The 15,258-nt window shown below is 41.9% G+C and overlaps 1 protein-coding gene across 3 annotated transcripts; it reads right to left on the reverse strand.

Moving 5' to 3' along the window:
• Nucleotides 1-8,357: 8,357 nt before the first annotated feature.
• LOC128758948 (C1q-related factor-like) lies at nucleotides 8,358-14,537 on the reverse strand. Of its 3 annotated transcripts, none has more exons than XM_053865463.1 (3): nucleotides 14,186-14,537; nucleotides 11,091-11,926; nucleotides 8,358-9,087 (listed from the first exon to the last, which is right to left on the reverse strand). In XM_053865463.1, exons 1-3 carry the CDS (start codon nucleotides 14,289-14,291, stop codon nucleotides 8,908-8,910), a joined length of 1,122 nt encoding a protein of 373 aa, XP_053721438.1. In that variant the 5' UTR covers nucleotides 14,292-14,537; the 3' UTR covers nucleotides 8,358-8,907. The 3 variants fall into 3 exon arrangements, with proteins under 3 accessions (XP_053721438.1, XP_053721440.1, XP_053721439.1); XM_053865465.1 differs by having other exon boundaries at nucleotides 11,091-11,946; nucleotides 14,186-14,532; XM_053865464.1 differs by lacking the exon at nucleotides 14,186-14,537 and adding an exon at nucleotides 12,107-12,152.
• Between the last annotated feature and the right edge of the window lie 721 nt (nucleotides 14,538-15,258).

Below are 15,258 nucleotides of genomic sequence, written 5' to 3' on the forward strand. Positions count from 1 at the left end.
TATTGTTGTGAGGTCATTGCTGAACCTCAAAAAAAAAAAAAAAAAATACATGCCAAAAATAATAAAAGCTTATTGCCCTCAGCGTTGAATAAATCCACATATGGTGTATATAAAATATGTACATATAGTGGCAAAAGAAGAAATAACCTCAGTGACTTAAGTTTGCATTTTCAGTTGACCCTTTCAATGAGCTATTTAGTGTTTTGCCCATCCTGTTAAAATGTCTGAAAGAGAGCAAACAGTCATGCCCTCACTGATATTTTACTAAATACCATTAACATATAGATTATGAATCTGTTCTTCGGCCTGAATTGTCATATGTTTATTATTTTGCCTTTCAGACTAACACTGACCAGAAACTTTAACGAAAAATTATGAAATAAAAAAATAAATAAATAATGTATAAAAGACCGCACCCTCAAACCCCCCCATACAGAATCATTACAGAGAAAAAAAAACCTTGGCATGATGAGAATTGCAATACATAATAGAGCACACAACATTTCTTTACAATCAATCAGCTCTTTGTAATGGCAAAGTCCTCCAAAATATCTTGGCTAACCTGGGTCCCAAAAGGTCAATGAATGGATTCCACACACGGTGAAAATGAGAAACTTTGTCTTTTGATCGGTATGTCAGCTATGCCATTGGAAGAAGGTCCATCACAATCTTGATCCATCCTGATACTGTCTGAGCCTTATTGGAGATCTGTCTTACCAAATACCTCTCCAAGCGGCACAAGTCAGAATGTCGAAGAGTCTTCAATTTTTCTTGTTTTTCATTTGTGGTGCTGACAACCCAAGAAGTAAATATTCTGGTTTTGGTCCAAGTTTTCATTGAAGATACATTTTTGTAGTAGCTGATTGGTGACCAGGTGTCTTCTTGATTGTTTGGAACAAAAACCTTTGTTTTTGTGCACTGCGGCGCTTTGGGAACCGGCTTGATACCCCTGCGTTGCATAATATGGAGAGTGTGCCTACATTCCACTGCAATAAACATGAGTGAAGGAGAGTTCAGGACCAAACGGGAGTCATCCTTTTGACAATTAGTCTTTTTAGTCTTTTATTTGCACAAGAAAACTATATTTGGTGTAATTTGGAAAGGTTTAACTAAATCATAATCAAATAACATTGACTTTGACTGCATGTATAGTTCGACTCTCCTCAACACGGGTCTTGTGTAGCCTGGAGCACTTTGCTTCTCTGCGTTGAATGGAGCCAGGTGAGGTCATTTGGCACTGCCAGTTGAAGCTGCTGCTCCCACAATAGATAAGCAGCCAAGGATGGATGGACATGTGAATGAATGAATGAATTAAATTGCTTATTTTGGTCACAGAACAGCACAAGCAACCCTCCTGCAATGCAGCTAACACTTCATACACTATCACTACTGCACAAAAAGGAAAGAAAAAAGGAGGGAAAAAAAGCAAACCATTGTGTGTAAGAAAATGACTGTCTTTACCTTTTCGTGACCGAAGCAGATCCACTGGAATACTTACATATTTGTGGTTATGGTCAGATGAAAGAGGTTACTGCAGCCATTATGACAGAAATAAAGATTGAACCGACTGTACGGCAGATGTATGCAGTCATCTACATGGTGTGTACTCTGCTTGCACCACAGTCAGTGGGTGGACAGACAGGAGGCCATGATCAGAGACTGTGCTCCTCTGTTGAAAGATCCCTCCTTAATTTACGTGTTCTGTTGACTGAAGTAGAAATGCTCTAAACATCTCCAAGAACTAATTAATGTCTCCTCAGACACAGTCGTCCTTCCAAGCCCCTCATTTAACTGTCACATAAATACAGAAGACGGACACACACAATTGTAGCCCTGCTGTGAGCTGCGTAGATGGGTCACTACAGGAAGGAGAATGGAAACCACTTAAGAGAAATAAGAAACATCAGGCATTCAGTGGATCATGTGGCGTCAACAACTCATAAGGTACAAAGCACATAGTGGCAATGCTCAATATGAAGAGCTACAACCAGAGCATCGGACAGTGATTGACTGACTGTGGTTACATGACAGCCCAGAATACCACATTAAAAAGTCGAATTGCTCTTGCGCCAGAGAGGCAAATGGAAGAATAAGCAGGAGATCAGGGGAATATGCACGGGAATATGAACGATGTGACGCCACAGACTGGAACCAGGATCACAGGTGCTCTGATTAGCAATTGGTTCCAGCTGGGTGTCATTGTCTGTCAAACCAAAAGCAAGGAAAAACCAGAACAAGAGCACAGATCATATAAAAGCAGAAACAAAACAGAACATGACCAGAGTCAGACCAGAGAACTGTTCATAGTGCCCCTGTAACTGTGCTAATCGTGGCTCGGTCAACCTCGACCTTGTCCTTTCCTGATAGTCATTTATTCATTGACTGCTGAGAATCAAGATTGTATGGAAATTTAGAGGAGCCGTGACAGGTGAGAAGCAAGGCTGTAGCTATTTCAGGCGGATGCTCATGAGCCAAGTTCTTCTAGTCTGCGGCATAGCAGAAGCTTAGGTCTCTGTTGCAATCACTTTGGATCACCTGAATTAAAAGGAGTATGGACCTAATCCTCTAATTATTCCCCTGCTTATGTCTGCTGAACAGCAGAAGCAGTTAATCTGAAAATAGCCCCATCTAAGGCACACAGCTTTTGCTACCAAAGCCTCTTATCAAAGAAATACCTTTCTCCAAACTTCACGTTGGCTTGGATCCTGGTGAAAGGATCAGTATACAGTACAGATGCTGTTTCGTCACCCGTAACTCCACTTTTCCACTCCTGTCACCATCAGGTGGAGCTGTTCGTGTGGCGGCCCATCAGTTAGTTAGGAGATTTTTTTTTTTAAATATAAGTATATACAGGCAAATGTGAGCCAAACTCATTTTTATAAAGAGAAATTCTAAAGGAAGTTAAGTAAGGCTGCTAGTGAAGGAGATTTAAAAATGAATTCCAGCCACACTGATGCAATCCAAACATTGTTCAAATGAAATACATGTTTTGTTCTCTGAAGTAATCCTTAAAGACTTCCTCTTTGTGATGTTTTAAACGCATAAATGTGATTGTGTCCCCTACAGGACTTCAGGAATCTTTAGGACTCCTATAGAACGACACTGTGGGCATTTGTCTTTGACATTAGTGACATGAAGTCTCTAATATGACGATGTGCTCATACATCCTGCAAGGAAAAATCAGCCCTTGCTAGTTCTCTGCTGCCCCCGTGGCTCAAGTGACCTCTGCCGAGACACAGATCCTCATGGTCTTAATTGTGACTGGAGGATTTGTGCTGTCTCAAGACGAGCTTAAGTTGAGGCCGGAGGGCACTCTTGATTCTGTCACATCGGTCTGCAGATTCTCCCCTTTTTCACTTCCAATGTTCCTTTATTTTCTGCTATTATATCACATACAATTTAAATGATCATGGACAATTGTTAGTTTTAGTATGATGTGAATGTGGTAGATGCAAATCAGTCCTGCATTTTTTTCTTCTCTAAATAAGCCAGTTGTTTTGCTTTGCCTGGCATGGTGACAGTTTCATGTTACTCATCTCCTCAATACATAGCATCACAATATCAGGGCGTCAAGTGACAACATTGACACTCACCATTCAAAGAAATCTACATGTCAGACACACACTGAAAAAGAGAGGTTCCTTTTCTATCGGAAGGAAAATCCCACTGTGTTATTGAAATCCAATTCCTATGTAGTCACAATACACACTTGCACAATTTGGTGTTTTACTACCAAAATGTAATCCATTCATGAAACAAATGCATGTTTCATTTAATACCTGCACTGTCATGTGGTCAGAAGATGTGAAATCGGAAGATATAATGTGAAAAACACTCATCTTATTTAGGCTTAATGCACGCAATGATTTCATCTAACTTGCTGTAGTCACAAACATCATATATGAAGCAACTACATGTGAGAAGGATTCAGAGGCAGAAGGATCCTACAACCTCAAAGAGGCAGAGATACAATCTCTTCAGCAGCCTGTTGAGTCTGAGTGTGGTCTCCTCCCAGCTATGAATGTATGGAAAAGTCCAGATGGAAGACTGCCACGAGACATACTTGTGTGATGACACTGAAACAGGCTCTTTGCTTTTCACAGAAGTATTGTCTCTCTGTAGTCGGAATCTATCATTCAATTTCATTGAACAAGTATCTCCCACACAAAGAACTGGATTAAAATGTCTTGAATAACAGCGAGCTTGGTAGGATGGGCCGATCTGTACCAGGTCCATCAGTAATGGTGCTGTTAACATGTATTTACAAGTTTCAGGTATGAGCAGATCCCTGCAGTTGAAAATCTTCAATTGATTTGGCCAAGTTTGGTCAATGTAAAATATCTTTTTCCTGCGAATGGATAAATGGCTTGCCATACCGGATCATCAATCAAGAAGCATTGTTTTTAATGAATCCTTTTACATTCTAAGATGGCGATCATGGGTAAACTTTAAAATGAATCCTAAATTATGGAAGCAGACATTGGTCTCACAACGGCTACAGTAAGGGATTACACATGTCTGCGCTGTCCGTCTCTGTTCCTGCCTTGTCTCTCTTTGTCATACCCGCACATCTAGATTTTTTTCTTTTTGTCTGTCTTTTCTTCCCTGTTAGACATCAGTTTTCTACAACTACTAGTTTATTCTTATGTGAAAAAACACACATTGGGTGTGATGGTCTTTCTACAAACTTCCTCCTGACCTTCTAACTTTGTGACTTGGATTGCTTGAGATATGGTGGTCGATGGCAGTGGCGTCCACAGATTGTATAATGGTACCAGCAGCTCTTGTGAAAAGCGATGAAGGTATTGGTTGTTACAGTTTAGCTCCCCCAGGGTCTTGTCTCTAACACTTGTGTCGCAGTCACAGCGGAGCCGAATTTGCCCCGCATTACTTGACTCGTCTGATCAGAGGTTTGTCATGATATGTCCTAACACCCGTCTCATGACTTGTCAGATCTCAGCATCTCCACACTGGATAAAAAAGGAGCACACAATCTTTCCTTTGATTGTGAAACACAATCATCACCAGCTTCATTTGGCATTTAACACAGCTGCCATTTCTTTTCCTGTTCACTCTGTGATCTTTTCAGTGCTGATTACATCTCCCTGAGTTGGTGTGTCTGACGTGTGTGCAACATTTAGACTTATACGATAGGCTTATAACAATATCTGATCGAAACAGAGACTGATGAGAGACTGTAGACGTGACAACATTTCAGAGCAGCAGTTCCATCGATCCATCTATACACTGTTCATTTTAATTGAATCACCATCCAAAGGCAAAGCATTTTATTTAGTATTTAAAATAATAAAATAATTTAATAAGGTTTAGGTCACGAGGAAGAAGCATTTGCAGCTGCATTTGTCTCCAATTATCCGTGCCTACAAGCCACACCTTTACTGAAAACACAGAAAGACGCCCTCTATTATATATATATATATATATATATATATATATATATATATATATATATATATATATAGTGGCTTGAAAAAGTATTCATACCCCTTGAACTTTCCCACATTTTGTCACGTTCCGATCACAAACATGAATATATTTTATTGGCATTTTAGATATAAGATCAACATAAAGCGACACACAATTGTAAAGTAGAAGGAAAATTATACATGACTTTCTTTTTTTTTTTTTTTAATAAAAAAAACTGAAAAATGTGGCGTGCAAAAGTATTCAGCCCCCCTGTGTCAATACTAGGTGGAACCACCTTTTGCTGCCATTACAGCTGCAAGTCTTTTGGGGTATGTCTCTACCAGCTTTGCACATCGGGAGACTGGAATTTTTGCCCATCCTTCTTTGCAGAACAGCTCAAGCTTAGCAAGATTAAATGGAGAGCATTTGTGAACAGCAGTTTTCAGATCTTGCCACAGATTCTCGATAGGATTTAGGTCTGGACTTTGACTGGGCCATTCTAACACAGGAATACGTTTTTTTAAACCATTCCATTGTAGCTCTGGCTTTATGTTTAGGGTCGTTGTCCTGCTGGAAGGTGAACCTCCGCCCCACTCTCAAGTCTTTTGCAGATTCCAGCAGGTTTTCTTGTCCTGTATTTGGCTCCATCCATCCTCCCATCAACTGTGACCAGTTTCCCTGTCCCTGCTGAAGAAAAGCAGCCCCACAACACAGTGCTGCCACCACCATGTTTGACAGTGGGGATGGTGTTTTGAGAGTGATGTGCAGTGTCAGTTTTCCTTCACACATAACGTTTTGCATTTAGACCAAAAACTTCGGTCTCATCTGACCAGAGCACCTTCTTCCACACGTTTGCTGTCCCCCCCCACATGGCTTCTGGCAAACTGCAAAGGAGACTTCTTACGGCTTTCTTTCAACAATGGCTTTCTTCTTGCCACTCTTCCATGAAGGCCGGATTTATGCAGCGCACGACTAATTGTGGTCCTATGGACAGACTCCCCCACCTGAGCTGTGGATCTCTGCAGCTCCTCCAGAGTTACCGTTGGCGTCTTATAATAAGGCTGACTTCTGGGAAGCCTGCGAACCACTGGTTAAGCCAGCCTGAATACTGAGAACAAAATGTCTGAGGTCTCTGTACCAACTCAAAAAACGTAGTGAGAAGGGAGCCTGAACTAATATCGAGGACAGTGTGGAGGTGTAGAACCAGGAGGAGCCAGTGCATCTACATCCAGAGGGAAATTGTCTAACCTGGTGAGGGAGAACAAGAGGGGACTTTAATTTGTCTCCGGTGGCAAAGAGGTCTGTGTCTTAGTGTGTAACCTGGACCACACTGGGGTTAAGGTCTTAGTCACTACTCATCTTGGACAGCTTCTGTGGACAGGCTGATGTGTTTTGACTACCGCTCGTGTTGATCTCTTCAGTGAAAGGAGATGACTGTCCGTGAGAGCCAGATCTTCCTTGCTACTCTCTGTAGCGCTAACTGACGCCAACCAATTGGGTGGTCGGATTTTACCATGATGTGGGCCTGTGGCAGGTGGGGAGTGAGAAGAAACAGGACCTTGTAGATGGTCAGGCTTCCAGCAAATTGTTGTGTCATCCCTCTCTATTGTGCCCACTGCTGATGCTGACCTGACCGCAAGTGCCTCCCCAGCTTGTCAGGGATGCGTCTGTGAACACCTAAGTGACCTGGGTGACGCAGCCCAGTGGAACAGCTCTCCTGAGGTGAGCAAGAGAGTGCAAGAGAGAGAGAGATTGCATGCGAATTGGCGGATTGGAAATAAACTGACTTGGTTGCTGTGGTCCATTGTGTGCCTTCACTCCTCTGTCCTCTTGTCCAGTGTAGGATTGCAGTGAGAGTGGCCACAAGCCAGAGCTGGAAACAGCATAGAACCTAGGTGTACACAGTGCAGCACTTCCATCTACACACAGAACACCCAGGAAGATGGTCTGCTCTGAAAACACAGATGCAGAGGCTGCACTGTCCTCTCATCTCTCAGTCTCAGCATAGCACAAAGCACTATGTGTGAAATAGCACTCATGACCAGGGGTGACTTTACCCAAGGTCCACCTTGGTGTTACAGCCTTGACAGCAGACAACATGAACTGTGCACCCACATCAGCGTGCACAGCAGGGATGTACAAGCCAGTCCTTAGGAGCCACACTCGGTGCAGGTTTTTGTCCCAAGCCAACTAGGGCACACAGCATCACCCATCAGGCACCCACCGCAGCCCTTTGTAGTTAACACTTTAGTGTACAGAATCTTGGGATCCCAACCCAACCAACATCAGTGGAAGTGTGAGCAAGGTTCAAAGCCATCACCTTATTTCAAAACCATGTGCCACATAACAAAAAAATTACATGATTTCATCAGTACTTCCTTAATAATAAAATGCACTGATTCAGTCACTCCTATGTTAATCTATGGCTTGAAGATATACGATGATCATTATAGTCACTGTTTTGCTTTTAAGATAAATTACAAACATAATGGCCGCCCGCCTGTTCAAAATGGCCAAATACTTCTATAATGGTCAGTGAGTCAGTGATGGGCTCATGGACTGCCAGAGGTCATTGACATTTATGGAGAATAAAAGGCTGGCCTATGTGGTTTTGTCTGTCAGTAGGATTTTAATGAAACAGATGAAGTTACCGGTGTGTGCATCTTTTTTGATGTTTTAATCAGGATGAACCAAGATGTGCACCAACATAGGGTTATTTTATACTCACCTTGTCCAGGCTTGTTCCAGGGACCATTCTCTGTGGTCAGTTGCAGATGGGGGACAATCCGAATGAGCATTCGTGAAAATTGAATCTACTCAGTGTAATGCTGGTGCAAACAGGGTAGGGATATGCATCTAGTCTAAACTTCAGGACTACATGACAATTGTTGTAAGCTGATGGACATTCATGACTCTGTCACAGTTGAAACATTTTAATGGACTCACAATCGACTTTATGACATGTATTGCCAACACCATTTACACTGTGTTTGTCAAAGACTCTGCACTTTACATAGCAGAAGTCCAAATCTAAGAGGAAAATATGTTTACACAGACACGCAATGGAGTGTTTGAATACTCTCTGCATTTCATGACAATCATAATCTCATGTTGGCGCCCTCTGTTATGGACAGACAACAATGTGATCACATGTTAGAAAACACCATTTGCACAGAACTCGAAACAGCACATGAACAATGAAACTGCTAATCTGCACATTTCAAGAGTGATGTTGAGGCTTCAAAGTGGCAGGCAGCACTGCTGCGTGACATTGACTGGCGCTCGCTTTCATCAAATAGCTGCATAGGCACCCTGAATACAATGAGGATGAGAACGACAGGTACCGATAACCACAGATCACTGCACTGATGACGGCCCTTTACAACTGGCCATTGGACCATGGATCTGCGGCTATGGGCAACCTCACTGATAGATCTGTGTGACGGTCCCAAATGACCTGAAGTGAACTCTCCTCATCCTTCAGTCAGCATAAAGGATGAACCCTGAGAAGGTGCTGTATTTGTTGCTGTTGCCTCCGTGAGCTTTCCCTCCGTCCAGTTTGATGAAAACCTCGTCGCCCGCGTCTAAATGGAGGATGGCGCTGTTGCTGGCGTAGTCGTAGCTCTGATCCTGGTCTTGGGCGATGGCACTGGCTCTGACCTGAGATAGCACATATAGATTTAGCCAGTTATCACTTTTTTTCTTTTCTGAACTGCAATTGCAGTGAAAACAAAGTGTGCGGACAGAAGGTTAATGTCAGGTTGAAAGGAACAGGACAGGGTTGACTCGTTTGAATTCATTGGAACATTCACGACTGTTCATGTTGTGTCTTACGACGCACAGTCAGAATTTAAAGCTCAGAGGGTGTAGAGCTGGGCTCCTCCACAAAGTACATATTGCAATTCACCAGCACAAAAAAAGACAATATCTATATTTATCTAAATCTGTATTTAAGGTCTCGTCTTGCGTGCAGGTGAGCCTTTACTCCACGCGTTGCTTCATTACTCAGTTCATCTTTGAATTTGTTTGTTAAAATATTTAACTACATTATTGAATTCTTTAAACTGACTCGTTGATCTAGGCTTGAAGCCCACACAGAGATTTTTTATTAAACTTGCAATCTGATGTCACACAATAGTTTCTGTTATGTTGGAATGTTTTTTATGCTTTTTTCAGTCAAGTACACTCCACATTTATTTGGAATTCAGCGACAGATTTGTTTAATATCTAAAGGAAAATCACAAAATCATGAAACTTGAAACTTCTTGAATCCCATTTCTTCCCATTTATTTAATTCACTAATTAATTAGCCCTCATTTATGTTTGCGTTGATATAAAGCCACGGATTTCCTTTTACACTCTTAATGAATCATGGCTGAATATTAGTTGGAGAGTATATAGCTTTTACAAATATTTTGATATTTTTTATCAATTATATTTAACATTTGTATTCCGCACAAAATGTTAATTTTGTTTTTGCATAGTCTATTCACTATATATTCTGTGTGATCTATTATTATCTCTCACGTAATGCTGAGTGAGATGATGACATTTTGACCAAAGGTAAAACACTCAAGCCATTTAGACAATCAACCATTATGTCGCAACAGTCAGTCTTTTCTTCTTCTATTCAACATGAAAGTCTTATGTGCCGTTCCAAATCATTACCATTTTTGTAGATTGAGATGAGATTTTTCCAACTAGGTTTGTCACCATACCAAGTGTTAGTTCAGGAGAATGTGTATTTAACATTGTTACATTTGAGTCAAATGAGATGTCTGCAGGGACTTGTTTTTGGTGGATTTATTTGGACTATGTAAAGGTGTCAGTGTAATAAAAGTATGGCATTTATTACAACAGTAGTAGACCTAAGTAAAATAACACCTTCCACTGTGACTAAATCAAGCCAGTTGCTCTTTAAATTGAAGCTCTGGGTGTTCATACTGTGCTGCTGCGACCATTTCTTTGGTCAGATTGCAAAGCGCAAACAGAGAATGGGACTATTCTGAAAGAAAAGTTAAAACTAACCCTTAGGTTGAGCAGAGACACAACTCAGCCACAACTCCACAACTAAGCTTGTCCTCATCAAGCAGGATGTTTGAAGGAAAACAACCCAATATAAAAGAGAATGAATCATAGCCCTTACTCAGCCTGCCACTCTCAGGTGTTTGTGTTGTTGTGATTCGTGTCCGGGCTGTGATGTTTTCATGGGGGTGGGATGTCTCCGCTCTGATTTTGCATGCTTCACGATGAGTGTCAGTACCTGGGGCTTTAAATAATGCTCTCCACGGGAACAGAGCAAATATCATGATTTGATATTGAAACGCCCGAGCTGGACAAGCTGTCTGATAATGGACATCATAAAGTTTGTTGTATTTCAAAGAGCTTTGAAGCGACTCCTACCTGAGGCGCTGTTTTGATGTGTGCAGGGTTGAGATAGCGCTCGACTCACTTCAGCGTGTACATCTCTGGACATGTAACTCGCATAGATACGTAAACTGGCAGGGTGCCACTTTGTATAGTGATTGCATCGGACTCAGTGAGACCTGAACTCAAAGTCCAGTCTTTATCGTGCCGGCTTCCACTTGTTTAGCATGCATGTGTGCGTCCTAAATTCAAGATTAGCAAGCATTTCTAAATAGCGCCTGAGAAGTTTCACCCACCAGACCGTTCTTGATCAGATCAGCCCACATGCTGGTACCATCTCCTCCACGCATCAGCACATTGTAGATGAAAAAGTAGGTGCCTGGGATTTTGCAGGTGAACTTGCCAGATGCTCCCTCATAGTTTCCCCCAATGTTTGTCACCACATCATCGAAACGCAGAATGTCATAACCTTCTTGGGGATTTCGTAGTCCGGCGTAGAAAGCCACCCGGGGCATGGTGCTGTATGTGGTCGTGCTGACAGAGCCTTTTCCACCGATGTCAAGTATCCCCGTGCGTACAACATCCACGCCATCACCTGGTGGTCCTCTTGGTCCAGGTGGACCTGGCTCTCCAGGAGGTCCCGGGGGTCCCGGTTTCCCGGGTCGTCCTTGTTTGACTTGAGAGTTGTGAGCACTGTAGGTTGGCAGAGAAGCCTCAATGCCATAATCAGCCAGATCTTCTTCGTCATCTTCTGACCTCAGGCCTGTGGTTGCTGTGTCTGTCCCATCGTGCTCCCCTGCTCCTTCGGTGCTCGGGCTGGGGAAGGGGTCACAAACCATGCGGCAAGTGCCAAGCATCTCATAGTGACTGGTGCTGTCATCCACACCACCTGTGCCAACAGAGCTTACCAGCACAGGAATCAAGACGACCAAAACCAGGACCAGCATGACTCCCACAGCAGCAGCCACCAGGGTCTTCCTCCCGATGCTCAATCGGGGAAGGGGTTGCCCTGCCAGCGTGGAACTCTCCGGGGTGGAAATGGTGGCAGCGGGGGAAGGTTCCACCTGGCAGAACTCTGACACAGCAAAGATCTCCGATGGTGGGCTGGATGACCAGGGAAAGCCGACGTGAGCTTGAGAGTGAAAGACAGAGCTGATTGAGAAAAAGAGTGAGCAAGCAGAGAGCGGGACAAAAGTGATGTGTAGAGCAGAGAGTGGCAGGAGAGGAGAAGGAAGAGGGAATGAAGAAGAAGCCAGAGGAGAAGTGAGAGAGAGTGCGAATGAGAGAGCGAGAAATAGACACACAAACACACCGTCTGAGTCAGGACTGAGGAGGGCACTTTCCCGCTGGCACATGTGAGCCGCTGCTAAAAACACAGACGGCTCCTCGTAACAACACAGGGGAGATTCCATCAGACTGAGCATTGAAATACAACAGTGGGCAAGGACCTTTGTAACCATACACACGTTCTGCTTATTTTCTTCAAGAAACGGACAGGGTTGGATGAAGTCGCTATTTCGTCAATATGACTGGTGTTGGCAAAAATCTGACAAATATATTTATTTTATATTTATATACCTCTTCGACGAGCTGGTGTTTCCTAAATAAATTTAAAAAAGAATGAATGATTTGCAAAACATCATACAATCCATTTCATTCATGGATCAGAATTGTCCTAGAACTGTCCACAACTGTTCCTAGTTCATGTCACATTTCATCTTATATGTTTGCTTTCTTCCCATTCCAGGTCAAATATCTACAGCCTCACTATCACTAAATCACTGCAGCACTTCCACTGTGATTGTAGGTCAATGGACGCCTTACTTTTTTCAAAACCTGTGAATTTGTCCCAGCATCTTTTTCTGCTTGTTTTCTTCTTGGTGAGTGATTTCAGCCAGAAGCAAGCAAGCTCACTTTTTTAAATCACTTGTGCAGTAGGCAGTGGTTCTGATCCAAAGAGATTTGGGACAATAATGCAGACATTTGTTTCTGTTTATATCAAATGACGGCCAGTTCATGTTCTGTGTAAAACTGAAGACTCGTCATAGTCAGCTACAAAAGGACAGTGAGTGTTACAAACTTCTTAAGAAAACTGAGGTTGTTTGGTGAAGCAGACCCCTGCAGCATGTTGCTATCAGCATGCTGCTTCAAGGGACTTCAAACTGTTCCATATATTACCACAGCAGGTGTCAGTTTTTGTTTCACCTTGTCATAATATTTGTACGTGTTTTTGTTGTATATATATATATATATATATATATATATATATATATATATATATATATATATATATATATATATATATATATATATATATATATATATATATATATATATATATATATATTAGTATTATGTCCTTATTTTGTGGTGTTAAGTACTTTATGTTGCTAATTTCTTTAATTGTGAAATCTAAATCTAATCTAAGAAGGTTGGCTCCATCATTTTTACTTGAGGATTATGGCTGCCCCTCTCATCCTCTCTTTGATGCGCTGCGGCAGATGGAGAGCAAAGTTTGATTTCATGTATTATTATTTATTATTCATGCATGATCTTTAGCATAAACCGACCCTATTCAAACAATGACCAATTCTAATATTGCGCAGAATACCTTTAATCTGCAAACTGCTACTGTCAGATTATTAGAGTCACAACACTGTCGCAAAGTGAGGAAATTCAAAGTGCCACAGTAGCCAATGACAACAAAGACACTGACACAGTCCAAAGCATTAAAGATCCACAACAAACATCAAAGATGTATACATAAAAAAGTGAAGTCACAAGGTATGAAACAACACAAGACAATAAATAAATACCCATAATATATAATTGATAATACATAGAAAATAATAGATTCTATACATGAAAAAATGCTTGCACATTTGAACACGTACACATTTTACAACTGTCTTATGGAGTTTTCCATGACAAGCCTCAAAACCAGTCATCTTTACTGCTGTTGCAAAATTACTACCGAATACACATGTAACTACAGAAAGCATTTTTCATCCCAGTCAGCCACAGCCATGGATACGACTAGTTAAATAGATATCCTTTGGTCCCAAGGTACCACAGCAGCAACAGGCACCAAAGACATTAAAGACAATGAAGACTGTATTTAAGGATTTACATTGACTTTGGGGTTTTAATTTTAATTTTATATAGTGCTTGCTCAGACATCGCAAACCTATCAAATACTAAAAATAAAACTACTGATCTATGAGCACTCAAGAGCGCCACTGACTGTGTTTGCATATTAAACCACAAGATGGTGCTAACTCATAACATTTGTGTGACCGCACCAAGAATTCGAAGTGCTTGCCTTGGATTTTGCAGTGCATTTCAAAATATCCAATATATAATATTCAACGGTTGAACCGACCTTCCTTACCTCTGTAGTAATTCATGCTCATCGATGAACTGGGTTCCATAGGTCTGAGATCAGACATGCGGAGCCCACCCATGGTCAGCACTCCACATTCCACACTCCAAAGCATATTCTGATCTACAATCCACCACTAGTGGAAGCAAATAAGCCGCAATAATTTGCTTTTTCAGAGTAAACCTCTCTAGTTAACGCTAAAATGGAGTCAGCTTTGGCGATGACTCACTATCAAGAGAGTCTCCTTCATGTTTCTTCTCCAGAAGACCTTGCCATAATTATCCCTCACATAAATAGACAACACAGCAGCGCCTCAAATGTTTACAATGGGTTACTTCGGAGATTCTTTCTTTTTAGTGACTTCCTTATTTGGCGATGGACCTCTGCCCTGGAATTCCTCTGGGGCTGGAATGGAATTCCTCACTTGAGATTTAATATTGCTTTTTTTGTCAGGATGTACCAGGACTTCATCCAGTGAATGAGTAGAGCTCCATAGCTTTAACTTTCAAAATGAGTGGCATAATTACAACTATGAGTAGTTAATGTAAACTTCTACTCATAGTTGTAATTATGCCACTCATTTTGAAAGTTAAAGCTATGGAGCTCTACTCATTCACTTCCCCCGCGGACGAAATGTAACCCTCAGCCTTTGTCCGTTTGTCTGTCTGTCAGCCAACTAACAGTAGAATAGGTCCACAGGTTGGCACGAACGCCCTCAAAACTACTAACATCAGTGACAAGCACTTGATGGACAGATGACACTGTGCAATGATGATCTCCACCAACTAAAATGACTTCTGGGTTGTGGTTAAGTCGGTTGTGACTCTTCAGAAGTGTGACTTCTAGTGTGACTCAAATCACACCCCCAATCGCTGCATATGTGTGCGTTCAACGATTTGCCAAAATTGCCTGAAGGTCGGGTCGCCAAACCGGTTGATCCACCGCTTCCAGTCGTACACATATTTCCCTTTTTAGGGCATGAGACTCTATTGCGTAATGTAGGGAACAGTCGGATCTCAGGCAAACCTGCCTGTGTGGAAGTGGGAGGAGCAGCTTTAGAGTGACATCACAAACGACCGTTC

Source organism: Synchiropus splendidus, chromosome 5, assembly GCF_027744825.2.
Source record: "Synchiropus splendidus isolate RoL2022-P1 chromosome 5, RoL_Sspl_1.0, whole genome shotgun sequence".
NCBI lineage: Eukaryota > Metazoa > Chordata > Actinopteri > Syngnathiformes > Callionymidae > Synchiropus > Synchiropus splendidus.